Below are 17,492 nucleotides of genomic sequence, written 5' to 3' on the forward strand. Positions count from 1 at the left end.
TTAACTATAGATACAAACACACTGGAAAGAGTAAAGGGCTACTCAGTCCCCAGTTAATATTTTTATTATGGTCATCGCTTTGTTGAAAAATTGAGTGGCTTCAGATTGTGTTTAATGGGCAAGGAAACCTAACTGCTTCTGTGAGTGGCATTGGTTTCTATAGCATTCATGCAACGTGATGTGAAATTGCAAGGACTGAGTCAGGACACGGCTGCGCAGTAGAGCTGACGCCGTCCGCCTCTCATTTAAGACCAGGTCAGGGTGTGGAATCTTCTCCCAGGCCTCACTGCTCCAGCATACTGGGTATACGTGTGTGTGTGTGTGTGTGTGTGTGTGTGTGTGTGTGTGTGTGTGTGTGCCCCTATGTTTTAATTAGTATTCGATCAGAACCACGGGCTCTGTGGACAGGTCTTTGGGTGGCATCGGTATGTTTCTGGTTACTGATCTGTATTTATGTGGTGAGGTGCCAGGAAGCCTGCAAAATGGAATCAGGTACAGAGAGAATCTCCCTTGAAGGATCTTCTCTTTGTCAGGGAAGATAATAACATAACAGATTACCGTAGACTAGGTGCTTAAACAACAGACATTTACTTTTCACCAGTTCCAGAGGCTGGAAATCCAAGATTGAAGTGCAGCTGACTTGGTTCCTGGTGAGACCCGTTGCCTGGTTTGCAGACAGCTCTGTTCTTGCCATGTCCTTACGTGGTGGAGGGCAGAGAGAGGGGCCACAAGCGCTTTCCTGTGTCTCTCTCTCTCTTTTTTTTTCTTTTTAGAGAGAGAAAGAGAGCGCACATAAGTGAGGGGGAGACAGAGGATCAGAAGCAGGCTCCGTACTGACATCAGCGAGCCCGATGCAAGACTCAAACTCATGAACCTTGAGATCATGACCTGAGCCGAAGTCAGACAGTCAGCCAACTGAACCACCCAGGTGCCCCTCGTGTCTCTTTTATAAGGGCACTGTCCCACTGCTGAGGGCTCCATCTTTATGCCCTAATAACCTCCCCCACGTCCCACCCCCTAACACTACCCCCTGGGTGAGAGGGAGTTAGAATTTAACATATGAATTTTGGAGGGTTACAGAAATAAATACTGTGATGTCAGGTAGTCAGAAGGCCCAAGAAAATCAGCCTGCCGGCCTTGGCTTCCTCTCCTCCCTTACTCCCTCCCTCCTTTCTTCCTGTTACCTCACTGAGTCTTTGCTGAAGCCTGCCTTGTGCCAGGGCACTGCGTTAAGCCTACAGACAGAAGTGGGTGTTATCACCGTATCCAGGAGAAGTGATATTCACCGAAAATAATACAGATAAATTGAGTATAGTTTGGGGACAAACAGGTAAAGATTAAATCCTTATGGGGGTTCAACAGAAGAAAGGCTTGTTTGTCAACAGGTCCTGGAAATGGGGGCACCTGGATGGCTCCTCAGTTGGGCATATGACTTCAGCTCAGGTCATGATCTTGCAGTTCGTGAGTTTGAGCCCCGCATCAGGCTCTATGCTGACTGCTCAGAGCCTGGAGCCTGCTTCAGATTCTGTGTCTCCCTCTCTGCCCCTCCCTTGCTTACGTTCTGTCTGTCTGTCTCTCTCAAAACAAAACAAAACAAAAACAAAAACAGGTCCTGGAAACGCTTCATGGAAAAGGTTGGATATTAAAGAAAATGGGAATGGTGTCTATGGGGCGTATTCTGAAGAGTGTGGATCAAAGCGGAGATATGGAAACCACGAGGCATAAATGGCAGGGGAGGGCCTTTGGCCAAAATGTATGTTGCAGGAACATGCATCCCTGGGATGGGAGGTTTGGTTAAATGTATAGAGTTGTGTATTCACCACCACAATCAAGTCAAAATACAACTGCACTGCCCCAGAAAGTTCCCTCTTGCTCTAAGGCACTTACTGCAGCCCTGACTGAAAACCCCGTAAGGTAGTGTGTCTGTCTGCAAGGACAGCCAACTTTAGGCAGACGTAGAAGATTAAAACTCCTTAAAACTACAAGTCAGGGGCGCCTGGGTAGCTCAGTCAGTTAAATATCTGACTCCTGATTTCAGCTCAGGTCATGATCTCATGGTTCATGGGTTCAAGCCCTGCATCAGGCTCTGTGCTGACGGCGTGGAGCCTGCTTGGGATTCCTTCTCTTCCCCTCTCTGTCTGTCCCTCCCCCATTTATGCTCGCTCTCTCTCTCTCTCTCTCTCTCAAAATAAATTAACATTTGGGGGAAAAAAAACCACCTACAAATCAAACCCTACTGAAATGATTGGGAAATGCCCATTTCAACAAATTTGAGAGTGAATCTATTCACGACTCGCTTGAAATTTATGGTGTGTAAACAATACCTTGATAAGATTGTGGTGTGGTCATGGGATCGAGCTCTGAGTCGGACTCTGCAATGAACTTGGAGCCTGCTTAAGATTCTCTCTCTCTCTCTCTCTCTCTCTCTCTCTCTCTCTCTCTCTTTCTGTCTCTCTCTCTCTCCCCCTCCTTCCTTCTCTTTCTCTCTCTCTCTCCCTCCCTCCCTTTGCCCCTCCCCCTCTTGCATGCATGTGTGTGTTCTCTGTCTCTCTCTCTCCCAAAATAAAAATAAAAGATAAAATTGTGGTGGGGTGTGGGGAGGAATAGAGGCGGAGATGTTCTATAATGTCAAGACCTCCCAGATCCATAGCTAGATTTCTAGGAATACAAACACGTGTTTTTAAAAACTTAAGTGGCTCAGGAGAAAAGCGTGTGCATGTAGGGCACAAGATGTAGGGTAAACCCAAATTCATGTATCACTTGTTCCCTGTGCCCTAATGTTTGCAGCTTTTAAGTTTTTATCAAGAACAGATCATACCTAATAAAAACTTACGCAGCCTAGATGTTCCCAAAACTATTATTGAGGTAAATGAAGTGTCTGCCGTAATACGATACTAACCTGATTTTTCCTTCTGACTGCTTCTAATGATTTGCAGCGACAGGTTGCAACATTCACCATGGTTCGTCCCAGGATGTTCACAAGAGACCATTGCTTCCACTAATAGCTAAAAAGGAGGCATTGCAGTTATAAAATCATAGCTTTAGAGGAACTCAGCAGGCCCTCCTCTCTCTAAGGTCTCTCCTCTTTTCTCCCTTGGCATTCGCTTCATAGTACTTATCAAAAGGAGTTAAAATTGTTTAGAAATTACTATCTGCCTTGCCTTTTAGAGCAGGGTTTGACAAACTACAGGCAAGGCCCAAATCCCCTGGGCCCAGGGTTTGAGAAGCCTTTCTTGGTGGAGAATGAAACATCAAGGCTTTATCCCTCCAAGGCTGGTACCAAGGGGTACTTAATCTCACTGTGTCTTCAGAGGATGATCATCTGGTTTCGAAGGGACATGCCAAGCCAAGGATTAAAGCTTCAGGCATAGTTTGTAATACTCAGATCAAGTGGTTAGAACAAGCAGGCTCCACGCCGTCAGCACAGAGCCTGATGCAGGGCTTGAACCCATCCTCATTGGTTCAATCAAAACAAAACAATTCATCAATTTTCAGGGGTGCCTGGGTGGCTGAGTAGGTTAGGTGTTTGTCTGACTTTGACTCAGATCATCAGATCATGATCTCACGGTTCATGAGTTTGAGCCCCATGTCGGGCTGTCTGCTGTCAGCATAGAGCCTGCTTCAGATCCTCTGTCCCCCTCTCTGTGCTCCCCCCGCTCATGCGCCCTCTCGCGCTCTCTCTCTCTCTCAAAAATAAATGAAATAAACACATTAAAACAAACAAAAATTTCCAAGTGTCACATCTTGGAACCAGGAACAAGTGTCTCTCTAGCCACAGAAATGAAAGAGGCCTGGAATAGATTCAAAACACATGTTCTGAACACAGAGTTGGATGCTTGAGGGGCGGTCACAGACTACAGTCTCTAAATCTAAGTATTTTCTGTGATTGGACACTAGTCCTTCAAGAAATCTGTGCTTGTACGTTCTGATTTGGATCCTCTGTGTGTGTGGAATCTCTCTATTAATCTGTTCTCCTCCACTTAACTACAAACGACTTACCAGTCCCTCTCAATTCAGCTTCATTCCTATTTACCACCCAAATTCCTGCAAGCAAAAAACAAAACCCAAAGGGAGCAAGTCTTCTTATCCATCTGTTAAGATAATGAAGAAGTAACATTCATCTGATTTTCTAAAGTGATTGCTTTCCCTGTGTGGCATTAGAATCACAGAAGAGAGAGCCTCTTTGGGTCTGACGCAGAGGGAATAACTTTAGTGGAGACGTTGCAGTAAAGAGATGACTGGATTGAAAACGATTTCAGCGCCCCTCCCCTCCCAGAAGGTGATTCTGCGAGACACGGAATTGGGACAGGACTCATGGAAACCGCTCTCTCCCTCATCACTAGTGTACCTGTCCACGCATTTGGTAGACGTTGTTTGCATACTCGGAAACTGGGCTACGACAGCCAGACAGCCTTTAGCCTCCAGGGGCTCACCATCTGGGAAATCCTGTGGTAGTCTGGCATTTCCAAGGAAAGAGTGGGTGGTGCCATTATCCCTGGGTGTTCATGCTGTTGGAGACATTTCTAGTCGTTTCCGTCCGTTCATCAGTGAATCGGTTGATTGCCTCTTTCACTTCCATGCCTTGCCCATCATCGTCACCTTCTCCCACCTTGTTTGGCTCTGAGGGGGTGCTGTGTAGACAGAAGACCTTCCTGCGTGTGCTTCACTGCGGCCATGTGTGTGTGCTGGGAGTTCCCTGGGGAACACAAAGATCAGCGGAGACACCAGGGACTCGTTCCGGAGACTTGTACTTGTGGCGTGAGCGTCCCTTGTCTCTCCAGCCACCTGGCTGGTCTGAATGTCCGGTGGCAGTGTTGTTCTTGAGACAGCCTGCCTGGTGGTGTTCCATGCAAATACAGCGAGAGAAGCTGTGATTTCCAATAAACGGTTCCAGCCTTCGCAAAATCGCCGTCCTCCATACCCACAGGCAATGGATGTGTGCCGCCTAAAACTGTATGTTGACCTCCACCGCTTCTGGGAAGCCTGTCTCTGCCTGGAAGGCAGCACTTCTGAGTCCTACCCGGTTGGCCTGTGGAGTCATTTTGTCCCGTGCAGACCTGGCTTTGCCACATACACTCGCAAGTACTGCTCTTGAACCATCTCCAGTATGCCAGCCACCCTGGCTGACGTCAGCGGCGGGCTGGCTTTGTGAACGGTAGGAGTTAGCATTTTTCGTAATATTGAAATGAAAGGAGGAAACACCCGAGTGTTGTCTGTCTCTCCCCGTCGTTCACTTGGGCAGTTCCATCCCACGGGATTGTGGCGGTACCCGTAAGCGCCCCGGAGCAGCTGCCACGGGGATGCCCTTCCCCAGGTGGAGGCCTGGGCAGCCCTGCCTGGCTGTGCCGCGCTGTGGCGCGGCGTGGCGTGGGCAGGGGGGTACGCGGTGCTGCCACGGAGACCTGCGTTCGGGTCTGCTCCGCCACACGGGGCACTCTCCCATTGGGGGCTCTGAGCAGCGTGTGGCTGGTGGGGGCCGCCACGTGGATCCCGCCGCGCGGGGGGCTCTGCCGCCTCTGCCTCGCGTGGCGCCCCCCCCCCACCCCCCGCGGTATCCCATGGTGAGGAAATGAGGCTTGGTGACACACTGTCGCTTGCCGATGTCACACAGCTGGTAAATGGTGCTGTGATGGGAAGCGTCTGCCTAGTGAAACCCCAAATGAAACGTGGGCCAGAGCCTCACCGTGGCCTCACACACTAAAGTGCATCAGGAGGAAGAGCCGTGAGCAAGAAATGAGTGTTCGAGTCAGAAGTGACCGTGTGTCCCTCTCCTCTCATTGTCCCTCTAAGTACTTAGGAAAGGAGGACCCTGTGGTACGCGTTACGTAAGTCATCCGAGAGCTAGAAATGTTTCTCTTTTCCTTGATGGAGACAATGGTTAACCCAACTTGCAAAGCAGTGCTGAATTAATTAGTGATTCCAGAGCAGTCTAAAAATGTTCAGTTATGATGGGAATGTTCACCTGCAGTTATTTCTCTGAGAACCTGACTGGCTGTGTCTCAGAAAATGCAGCCTCTCAGGGCGCCTGGGTGACTCAGTCCGTGAAGCATCCGACTCTTGACTTGGGCTCAGGTCATGATCTCACAGTTTGTGAGTTCGAGCCCTGCGTCAGGCACCGAGCTGACAGTGTGAAGCCTCCTTGGGATTCTCTGTCCCTCTCTCTGTCCCTCCCCAGCTTGCTCTCTTTCTCTCTTTCTCTTTTCTCTTTCTCTCTCTCTCTCTCAAAGTAAATAAGTAAACTTAAAAAAAAAAAAAAGAAATGGGGTACCTGGGTGGCTCATTCGGTTAAGCGTCCGACTTCGGCCCATGTCATGATCTCACAGTTTGTGAGTTCGAGCCCCACATCCGGCTCTGCGCTGACAGTTCAGAGCCTGGAGCCTGCTTTGGATTCTCTGTCTCCCTCTCTGCCCCTCCCCCACTTGTTCTCTCTCTCTCTCTCTCTCTCTCTCTCTCTCTCTCTCTCTCTCTCCCTCTCTCCCTCCCTCCCTCCCTCCCTCAAGAATAAAAAATAAACATAAAAGAAAGGGGAGGGAGGAAGGGAGGAAGGAAAGCAACACAGCCTTGCTCCTTACCATTGTGCACAGTGACTGATAGCAGCAGATGCATTTGTACGTTGATGTTTGGGTGACCGTGTGCCATGGTGCATGCGATATTTGCTTGTGAGGCTTCAAGAAGATAGCCTGGTCTCCTGCCCTCCGTGGAGGCGCTTATAGCCCAGTGAGGTGAGTGGAGACTGTGAACCACGCAAGCATTGGAGAGTGAGACCAGTCCTGGGCTACGGGTGACCAGGAGCAGAGGGCCTGTGTGAGACGGAGCAGAAACCTGTGGCTCAGAGAGAGGAACCCAGGGCCACAACAGGGCTCATCACTAGCAGAAAGAACCTGGAAATAAAACCGCCACCTCTCGGATCTGGAAAGCACAGTTAGACATGGGGCTGACCGGCCGCATCCCCAAATCAACAATGTAGATTTGAATAATACCAGTGTTGATGGGATTCCCTGGGCATTTGGTGTGTGTGTATGTATGTGTCTGTATATAGTCTTTCTCCTTTTGGACTTCTGGTCATTTCTGCCCCTATCACAGGGTGTCTGGGGTCCTGAGCAGCATTTATGTGGCCTTGGGGTGGGGCAGGGGGGGGGTTCCTCTTCAGAAGAGGTTTGTTTTCCTTCGTTGCCCTGCCTCGGACCTTTCATGGCAGCAGGCAGAGGAGAAAACAGCCAGGCGCTGGGGGGAGAGAGAATCCCAAGCAGACTGCATGCTATCAGTGCTGGGCCGGACTTGGGTCTCAAACCCACGACCATGAGATCATGAACTCAGCTGAAATCAAGAGTCAGATGCTGACTTGACTAAGCTACCCCGGCACCCGTCAGCTTTTATTTTAAAGTCTATTTATTTATTTTAGGAGAGAGAGAGCGCACACCAGCAGGGGAGGGGCAGAGAGAAAATCCAGATGAGGTTTGTTTTGCTTTGCTGCCCTGTCTCAGACCCAGGTGCTGGGCTCCCGCCTGCCCAGAGGTTGCAGGTGTCCTGGGAGCCTCCTCCTGGAGCAGCCTTCTCCTTGATAACGTGTCATTAGCATGTTCTGCATGACAGTGAGTGACCTGAGCTGCATATCAATTGCTGGGACTCTGGAATGCAGCTGCCTTTTAAGGGTTCCTTTGTATGGCTTGACTCGCTGTTCCAGGCATTCCTCGGAGCTAAATGGTTAGGTGCCTTTGCTGGCAAATCCTTAAGACTTCTTATTTTCTTACTCTGTCTGTGGATCTTTCTATCACCATTAACTTTATCCTTGAAAATTTAAAAAAATTTTTTTAAATGTTTATTTTTGAGAGAGACAGAGAATGCGAGTGGGTTAGGGGCAGAGAGAGAGAGGGAGACAGAATCGGGAGACACAGGCTCCGGGTTCTGAGCTGTCAGCATAGAGCCCAATGCAGGCTCAAACTCATGAGCCATGAGATCATGACATGAGCTGAAGTTGGACACTCAGCCAACTGAGCCACCCAGGAGCCCCTATCCTTGAAAAATTTTTCAACATTTAAAAAGGAAGGGCTCCGAGGTGCCTTGGTGGCTCAGTCAGTTAAGCGTCTGATTTCAGCTGAAATCATGATCTCATGGTTTGTGAGTTGGAGCCCCGCGTCCGGGTCTGTGCTGACCTCAGAGCCTGGAACCTGCTTCGGATTCTGTGTCTCCCTCCCTCTCTGCCCCTCCCCTGCTCACTCTCTGTCTCTCAAAAATAAACATCTAAAAAAATTTTTTTTATTAAAAAGTTATTTTGAAAATTTCTAGTTTCTCTTAGTGTGTACCTAGTATGTATTTTTTTCTTAAATATCTAACTTTCTGAAGCTGGGTTAATATTTTAAACTCTTCTGCTTGGCTGTTTTGTCACCGTGCATCTTCGAAGCCGAGGCCGTGTCTTCAGCGTCTTGAAAGCAGAGACCACACCTGCCCTCTCCCAGGGCCCCTGTGGGACTTGAGCTCTTCCGACCTCTCCCAGATGTGGACGGCTTCCAGCTTCTAGGTGCGGCCGGGTCCAGCCGTGTGTGGCTGTGCTCACGGCAGCACAAGGTGGGGAGCTGCCCCCAGCTGGCTGACGACAGGAAGGGGAGGGACGTGGGCACGGTCAGGGTTCTACTCCAGAGCATCCGCTGAAGCTGGAGGGGCCCTTTCCCCGAGGGACACGGTCAGAGGGACACGCACCGGGCACTGGACTTTGTCGTGCAGCAGCCTGGCTGGGGTTGGGGCATCCATAATACCCAGGCCGGGCATCACATCCCAGGAGGCAGGCTCACTCCTGGGCCCCAAGGGGGTCATGGAATGAGGGGGAAAGCCTTACCTAGCTTGTTAGAAGGGGACGTCACTTACAGGCACCGGTGCTCTGTCTTCTGGTTCCCCCCGTGCTGCCCTCGTTAGAGTTTGCTTTAACACCTCTGAGGTGATCTCCTCAATGCCAAATTGCTCTTCCCTGAATGGGACGGTCCTTCAGAGGCTCCTTTTATTTACTGTGTCAGGTTGGAAGGAACTGTGCGGAAAAAGGCATGGCAGGCTGCTCTGTCACAGAGTTGATAGTGCTTAGCCCGTGAGTGAGCGCTGCTTGCAGCGCAGAGAAACGTGCTTGGAGCGTGTGCCTCCGTCCGGGTTTTGCGGAGACCTTCCTGCGTGTGCATCTGTGCGTACTGAGCACACGCGTATGCGCATCGAATGTGGAGGTAGAGCTGGGAACGGGTAGCAGTGTGGAACGATCAGTGAGCCACTGCAGCGCCCAAAGTCTTTGTTTTTGTCTCTTGTTTTAAATTTTATTTGAGAGAGAGAGAGAGAGCGCATGAGTGGGGGAGGGGACAGAGGGAGAGAGAGCGAGAGAGCGAGAGAGAGAGAGAGAGAGAGAGACTCTTAAGCAGACTCCACACTCAGCACAGAGCCCAACGTGGGGCTCGATCCTTTGACCCTGGGATCACGACCTGAGCCAAAATCGAGGGATCAAGGGTGGGACGGTCAACCAACTGAGCCACCCAGGTGCCCCATGTTTTTGTCCTTTTTAATAATATACGACCGATTGGGGTGCATGGGTGGCTCCATCGGTTAAGCGTCCAACTCTTCCTTTTGATTCGGGTCATGATCTCACGGCTTTGTGAGTTCAAGCCCCACATCACACTCCACGCAGGCAGCATGGAGCCTGCTGGGGATTCTCTCTGTCTACCTCTCTCTCTACCCCTTCCCTACTCACGCTGCCTCTGTCTCTCTCAAAATAAATAAAACTTTTTAAAACTTTAGGAAAAAAATAATATACTACTGATTTTAAAGGCTTTATTCATAAATTGATTTGAGGCTCATGTTAGAAAGCTCTATGCCTTTTTGTAAATGGCAATTTTCCTAAATACTGTTACATCAAGAAATAAATATTTCTAAATATAGCCATATGAGATTTTTCACCAGTGTTGTTTTTAAAAATGTGTAAAGGGGACTCCTGGGTAGCTCAGTCCGTTAAGCATCTGACTTGGGCTCAGGTCGTGATCTCGTGGTTCCCGAGTTGAAGCCCCACGTCAGTCTCTGTGCTGACAGCTCAGAGCCTGGAGCCTGCTTTGGATTCTCTCTCTCTGTCTCTCTCTCTCTCTCTCTCTCTCTCTCTCTCTCTCTCTCTGCCCCTCCCCAACACGCTCTCTGTCTCTGTCTCTCTCTGTCTCTCTGTCTCTCTGTCTCTCTCTCTCTCTCTCTCTCTCTCTCTCTCAAAAGTAAATAAACATTGAAAAAAATTTTTAAGAGGTCTGAACCTTTATAAATAACTAAAGTGTGAATTTTCTTGCCCCACAATGCAACTTGTGTGTGCAAGTACATGTTTGTACCTTAAGTGTGTGCGTGTCATTTTAATATTTCCCGTCCTGTTACGTGAGGTAGCAACATGCAGCCTCCTGTGTGTGCTTGGACTGGATACCTCGCGTCACGAACGGCGGGGACAGGTGTGGGAAAACGTATCTGGCTTTCATTCCCGAAAATGAGTTAAGAAGGTCATCGATATCTGGATCTAGTCCCGTTTGGAGAGATGCGGCTTGGCATCGTGCGCTCACTTGTACGCTTTCTCCCTGTAGACAAGCAGATGTCCGACGGCCGGCAAGCGGTGCGGCAGGACAGCAGGACTCCCGGACGCCGGCCCAGCTCGGTCAGCCGTCTCCCGCCTGGGGGGCTCCGGAGGTGCCCCCGGAGGCCCGCGGCCGAGCGGGGACCCTCCCTCGAGACTACAGATCCTCGGAGGGCGCGCCCTCGGCCCCGCACACCCGCGGGCAGGAGCCCAGGCCCTTGAGCGCCGCGCCCGTCCCCAAGCAGCCAGCCCCGCGGAGGCCGCCACCGCCACCGCCGCCCAAGCGTGAGCCCGGGCAGTTGGGGGGCCTGGCCGGCGGCACCCCCAGCGGGCCCCTGCCGTCCCCCGAGGCCACGGACGCGTGCGCCCCCCGCCCGGCCCTCGGCCAAAGGCCCGAAGACGGCGAGCGCGCGGGGCGGCATGTAGACGGGCACCCGGCCGGGCCTGAGAGCCAAGCCCCGCTCCTTCCTCGCTGCGGGCCCCGCGCCCGGCCGCCATGGAGACTTCTCGCTCCCCTTCGCCCCAGTTCGCCCCGCAGAAGCTCACGGACAGACCTCCCCTGCTGGTCCAGGACGAGAGTTCCACCAGGTACAGCCCTGGCCCCACGCCTGCCCTTCCCTGGGCTCCCGCGGGAGGTTTCCCGGGCGTCTTTCCTGGGCGGTGTGGGGGCGGTGTCTGGACCCCATGGGGGACAACCCACAGCTCCAGGGGTCAGGTGGATTTTTAACTTGGGGTCGGGGCGGGGGTGCCCTGTTCTCCAGGAGCAAAGGGGATGTGCCACAGGTGCGGACTGTCCTCTGTCCCCGTGGTCCAGGCCCAGCAGTGGTGTGTGCCTTCCCTCCGGGCATCTGCCCGTGAGGGCTGTGCTTTCCCTGAGCACTTGTGTGGTTGGAGAGTCCCGTGTGCAGTAAGCCTGACGCCTTCAGGAGACTTCGGTGTTTTTCATAATGTCCAGTATTTCCACACGTTTTGTAGGTTTATGTTTCTATTTTTGAGAGAGAGTGTGAGCAGAGGAGGGGCAGAGACAGAGACAGGGGGAGATAGAATCGCAAGCAGGCTCCACGCTGTCACCACAGAGCCCCAGCCAGGACTCATGCGGGGCTCATGCGGGGCTCACGCAGGGCCTCACACGGTCAAACTGTGAGATCAGACCTGAGCCCAAATCAAGAGTTGGACGCTTCACCGACTGAGCCACCCAGGTGCCCCAACACATTTTCTTTCTGTGTCATAAGTGAAAAGCAAAGCTGGTATACACATGTTATGAAGGCAGAGGAAAAACCTGTTCAACTCCATGGCGCTGCTGTTAGAATTTCCGACGTGGACTTGTCTGCCGTGCCCGTGGAGACGTTGATAATAAATATGGTCAGGCAGGGACCGACCGGTCCCGAACACTGCATGTTTCCTTTTGCCGTCCTCTCAGAGTGCCTTTGAAGAACTGGGAAAGGGCAGAAGTGCAGAATTTTCATCTTGCTCGCTAGGGCCGTGGTTGTCCATCTGGGGGAGGGTGGCTTTGCCCCCGGGGGGGCATTTGGCTGTGTCTGGAGAGGTTTGGGGGGGTCACAGCTGAAGAGCGAGTGTTGCTTCTGGCATCCAGCGGGCAGAGGCCGGGACGCCTCGCATCCTGCGGTGCACAGGTGAGCCCCGCAGCAGGGAATGCTCTGGCCCCGATGTCCCGTGCTGTCGAATACGGTAGCCACAGTCACATGTGGCCGTAGGAATGGAAGTTAATGAAAAACAAAATAAATTCTGTGCATCAGCTGCACCACGTGTGGTTAATGGCACACATACAATTATTTCCATCATCCCAGAAAGTTCTGTTGGACCTTTTTGTTGTAGAGTCTCAAGCCGTTCTCTTTTTTTTAAGTTCATTGATTTATTTTGAGAAAGAGCATGAGCACGGGAGGGGCGGAGAGAGTGAGAGACAATCCCAAAGCAGGCTCCACGCTCTCAGCACAGAGCCCAACGCAGGGCTCAGACTCCGGACCCAAGAGATCATGTCCTGAGCCGAAATCAAGAGTCAGATGTTAAGGGGCGCCTGGGGGGCTCAGTCGGTTGAGCGTCCGACTTCGGCTCAGGTCATGATCTCACGGTTCGTGGGTTCGAGCCCCGCGTCGGGCTCTGTGTTGACAGCTCAGAGCCTGGAGTCTGTTTCACATTCTGTGTCTCCCTCTCTCTCTCTCTCTGCCCCTCCCCCACTCACGCTGTATCTCTCTCTCTCTCTCTCTCTCAAAAATAAATAAACATTAAAAAAATTTTTTTTTAAAGAGTCAGATGTTTAACCAACTGAGCCACCCAGGCGCCCCTGTTCTTTTCTTTCCACCTTGAAAATAACTTGGCAGAGAGGACACCACTGATAGCATCCTGCATCTCTGCAAGTGTGGCCTCGTAACCACAGCTTCATCTGGGGGCCACGTCTGTGCTCTGTGTCATGCAGACTGTGGGCACCACTGAGATAACCTGTCAGTGGGAGGCAGCGTTATCTGTTCTGAAGGGAAGAAGAAGCAATAACGTGGTCTGTGTGGCGGGCCAAGTGTACGACACTGTTCCAGGCGAGCTGGCCTAGGCCTCTCAGGTCGCTCGCTTCTCGGGAGCTGGTCTGAGCTCTGCGGGCTCCTCGGAGAAACAGCCATGTGTTCCCACAGTGCTCGTGACCTGCGTCAGCTCAGGACGTAGGGAGTGGGTTTCATTTTTTCCTTGCCTGAAGCCAGTGTTGATTTTCTCATTCTGTCTTTTCCAGGAGCTTGAGAGGGATTTCAGTAAACAGGGACAGTGCCTATTGAAGATACTGGGGGGTGATGGGTACCCACAGTTTTTAGTGTTCCCACCCATCGTGTCTTTTGGGTCGGAAAAGGTTGCCTGTGCACCATGTCCCCTGCTGTATGAGTGCTCGCAGAGGGCCCGAATCCGGGTCAGTGTCTATACCCAGACCCACATGTGGACACTTTGTTCTCAGGAAGCTCAGTGAGGCACATGGTGGCCGTGCCACCTCCAAGAGCTGCTACCCAGAAAGTCGCTTACAGTGCACTGAATTAGTCACCGTCCCCACGGTGTGCCCCATCGGTCAATCCTGGTATGAGAGCCTGCGATCCCAGTGACCCGCAGGCTGAACAAGAAGCTGGGGAGGGGTCCTGGCCCTGCTCTGTATCCACGGTCAGCTACCGATGGGTCAGCAGGGGAAGGGTCAGGTTCCCCCTGTGTCAGGGCTTCCTGAGCTGCCGATCATTTGGGCTCAGCTCAGAGATACTGTTCTTGGGGCGCCTGAGTGGTTCAGTCAGTTAAGCATCCAACTAAGCGTCTCACAGTGCGTGAGTTCGAGCCCCACGTCGGGCTCTGCATTGATGGCGTGGAGCCTGCTTGGATCGATCCTCTATCCCCTTTTCTCTGCCCTCCCCCACTCTCAAAAATGAATAAACGTTTAAAAATCTAAAAGAAAGGGGTGCCTCGGTGGGGCAGTCAGTTAAGCGTGCAACTTCAGCTCGGGTCATGATCTCACGGTCCCTGAGTTCGAGCCCCACGTCGGGCTCTGTGCTGACAGCTCAGAACGTGGAGCCTGCTTCCGATTCTGTGTCTCCCTCTGTCTCTGCCCCTCCCCCATGTATGCTCTGTCTCTCTCAATGATAAATAAACATTAACAAAAATAATTTTAGAAATAAATAAAAATGTAAAAGAAATTGCCCTGCTCTCTGCTGACTTGGGTCTCTTGAGCAGAGCTGCTCACCTCATCTCCCTCCATGTCCGGCCTCTCCCTCCTTCCAGCTACCCCTTGACCATGAGTGTGCACGCGCTCCTGCCTGCTGGGGTGCCAGCCGGGGTGCAGGGCAGGCTCCCACCTTCACGCGCTGTTGAGCCGTCCCTGTGTGCCAGGCCCTGAGCCCCCAGCAGGAGTGCGGAGAGTGGAGAGCAAGCATTCCTAGCCTCTGAGGGATTTCAGAATGGGCATTCCTACCAAAACAAATGCTTCAACTCGTGTGCTAACACTAGGTAGTTGACTTTTTTACTTATTTGTTTTTCCAACATTTGTTCATTTTTGAGAGAAAGAAAAGTGTGAGTGGGAAAGGGACAGAGAGAGGGGGAGACACAGAATCGGAAGCAGGCTCCAGGCTCCGAGCTGTCAGCACAGAGCCCGACACGGGGCTCGAACCCATGAGCCGTGAGATCATGACCTGAGCCGAAGTCGGACGCTCAGCCGACTGAGCCACCCAGGTGCCCCTAGGTAGCTTACTTTTAAATCTTTAACAGTTGTCCGGGGATTTTTTGCTTAAACTTCAAACGATCCTCTGCTCCCCCATCTGCCCCTACCCCACTTGCACTTTCTTTTTCAAAAATAAACACTAAAAGAAAAAAAACATAGGCAATCTTTCTAGAAGTCTCCCGGTGGCCCCAGAACCACGCAGGCACCCGTGGGTACGTACTGGCCCTGCTTTGAGAGGCAGCGAGGGAAGGCTTTAATGATGACTGTGAAAGGAAGCCTGTTGCAGGTTCCCCGACAAAGGAGAATGTCACCGAGCAGGGCCTGTTAATGTTTGCACTATTATCCACATGAAAACGCATGTTAAACCACCCTCCTCTCAGTCAGCAAGCCCAGGGATACACCCCCGGCTCCCCTAGGGGTGTGGGTGATTTTGAAAATGGAAAAGGTGTCCAGACGCTCAGAGTCAGGAACGCAGGCCTCCTCGACCTCCATTCCCCGTCCTGGGTCTGCGATCACAGAGGCTCCTTCCAGCTCAGTGGCCAAAGGTCTTTGAGCCTGGGTTCCCCAGCCGGAAGAGCAGGTGAGGGACCAGCGGGTTTCTCTCCTGGGTAGGCGTCGACGGCAGGGCTCACTTTGCGTTTTCAGCACACGGCTCTTCTCTTTCCAGAATCGAGCGGGTGATTGACAACAATACCACTGTGAAGATGGTGCCCATCAAGATTGTGCACTCGGAGAGCCGGCCTGAGAAGGAGAGCCGCCAGGGCCTGGCCCGCGCCACCGAGCTGCCCACACTGCCCAGCGGGCTGGAGAAAGACCACATCAAGACCCTCAGCACCTCGGAGCAGTTCTACTCCCGCTTCTGCGTGTACAGCCGCCAGGGCGCCGAGCCCCAGCCCCAGCACCCCGAAGCCCCCGCGCCCACTGCCAAGGACAGCGGGGCCTCTCCGCCCGGGTTCAGCTACATGAAGACCAAGGAGAGGACAGCCGAAGACCTGAAGTCAGAAGAGCTGGCCCGGGAGATCGTGGGCAAGGAGAAGTCTCTGGCCGACATCCTGGACCCCAGCGTGAAGATCAGAACCACCATGGACCTGATGGAGGGGATCTTCCCCAAAGACGAGCACCTGCTGGAAGAAGCCCAGCAGCGGAGGAAGCTGCTCCCCAAAGTCCCCTCTCCTGGGACCACGGACGAGAAGTGAGTAAGCACCGCCTTCAGGTGCGCGGTGTGGCCACTTGGTGTGCTTCTCCCTCTTAGCATCTGGTTCGCTCCAGGGGGCAGGTGGCTTCTCCGTGTGTCTGTTTTCATGATTGCTTCTGGGGGGCAGGTTTCCGAAAGTACTGCCCAGTGCTTAGCACGTTTTGGCCATCCGGGGACCCTCCCAAAAGAAGCGCTAAGGCCCGTGGCTGGGGATGACGACTCTGAGGCCTGGCAAAGATGCGAGGATAGCGCAGCTCCTGCGATGCCCGCAGGCGCCTCTCAGAAGACAGCGCTTCTCAGCTGGGCCATCGTCTCCCTCCAGGGGACACTTGGCAATGTCCGGGTACGTTTTTAGTTGTCGCCCCCGCGAGGTGCTCCCGGCATCCTGTGGGTGGAGACAGGGAGGCTGCCCAACACCCTGCGGTGGACAGGACACCCCCACAGCCCCAGATGTCAGTCACGAAGGCTCCTGAACGTCATAGTTATTAAGGAGGCTTTCTGTTCCCGCTTGTGGAACGGAGTGAACGGATGCATTTCCATGGTTTGGGGGAACGTGCTTTGCGTCCTGTCTCATTCCGTGGGCCGCCTGCACAGGCGTGTGCTCACATCTGTCCTGTTTATGTCCGTTGTGTCCATACACGTCGTTAACTGGCGGTAGGTGGGAGTGCCCGTGAGATGCCCGAGAGAGGGGCAGAGGGGGTGAGTCGGATCAAAGCAAGAGGGAGCAGACATGGCTGCAGACAAGGGCTGCCCCTCCGCCCCCCTTTGGTGGTCCCATCCCCCGGCTGTTGTCTTTTGGTTAGCGGCCCCATTGGCTCGTCGGGACCGAGGCCGTGAGCTGGAAGGGGGCACGTGCGCGTAGGGTCCCAGCCAGCTGCGGTTCTGACCTTTTTACGTAGGAGAGAGGAGCCGAGCGTGCCGGCGGCCATGTCCCTGGCCACCAGCTCCACGTACTACAGCACTTCGGTCCCCAAGGCGGAGCTGCTGATCAAGATGAAGGATCTGCAGGAGCAGCAGGAGCCCGAGGAGGATTCGGGGAGCGACTTGGACCACGACCTGTCGGTGAAGAAGGTAGGAAAGGCCGTGGTCAATGAAATCGTGCTCGTTGCCAGAGAAGGGGCCGCACGTCTCAGTCCAAGTAATCTGTCCCTTCCACCCTAGTTAAAATGCTGCGGACTTCATTCTGTGACCTTCAGCAAGTTACCTGTTCTCTTTGAATATCAGGTTCTAATACCTGCCGCCAGGAGATCATAGTCCCCACATAGTGCTTGTAAAGTGCTTTGTCCTCCAAGCAGCGGCATTTCTTGGCTCCTAGAACTCCCAGGCGCTTAGGGATACAGCAGGAGACCAAACAGAACGGAGCCCTTCCTTTCCAGAGGGGAGCCTCTGTTCAGCCCACATGAAAACAAATACACAGTAGGGGGTCGGCACACTGCATGCAGCCTGTGGGCCAAACCTGGTTTTGTGAGCAAAGTTGTATTGACACACAGGCACATTTATTCACTTAGAGATGCTCTCTGGTGGCTTTCCTTCCA

The 17,492-nt window shown here is 52.8% G+C and overlaps 2 protein-coding genes across 4 annotated transcripts in view; both read left to right on the top strand.

The window, feature by feature from the left end:
• Nucleotides 1-10,859, top strand: part of LOC147571153 (protein Shroom2-like) — a 44,339-nt gene extending 33,480 nt beyond the window's left edge. The window contains exon 3 of the mRNA XM_086696599.1: nucleotides 10,581-10,859. Coding sequence (XP_086552725.1) covers nucleotides 10,581-10,859 — 279 coding nt within the window. The remainder of the gene's footprint in view (nucleotides 1-10,580) is intronic.
• LOC147571154 (protein Shroom2-like) overlaps nucleotides 1-17,492 on the top strand; it is a 36,362-nt gene that overhangs the window by 6,981 nt on the left and 11,889 nt on the right. For 2 of the 3 annotated variants that reach the window (XM_086696578.1, XM_086696579.1), the window contains exons 1-3: nucleotides 10,922-11,158; nucleotides 15,430-15,954; nucleotides 16,857-17,028. In XM_086696578.1, coding sequence (XP_086552704.1) covers nucleotides 11,067-11,158; nucleotides 15,430-15,954; nucleotides 16,857-17,028 — 789 coding nt within the window. In that variant the 5' untranslated portion in view covers nucleotides 10,922-11,066. Of the gene's footprint in view, nucleotides 1-10,921; nucleotides 11,159-15,429; nucleotides 15,955-16,856; nucleotides 17,029-17,492 lie in introns of those variants that run through there. The other variant, XM_086696580.1, reaches the window with a different exon arrangement.

This window comes from Puma concolor, unplaced genomic scaffold (assembly GCF_028749965.1).
Source record: "Puma concolor isolate L17-30 unplaced genomic scaffold, mPumCon1.1.hap2 unalloc_scaffold_5, whole genome shotgun sequence".
NCBI classification, from domain to species: Eukaryota; Metazoa; Chordata; class Mammalia; order Carnivora; family Felidae; genus Puma; species Puma concolor.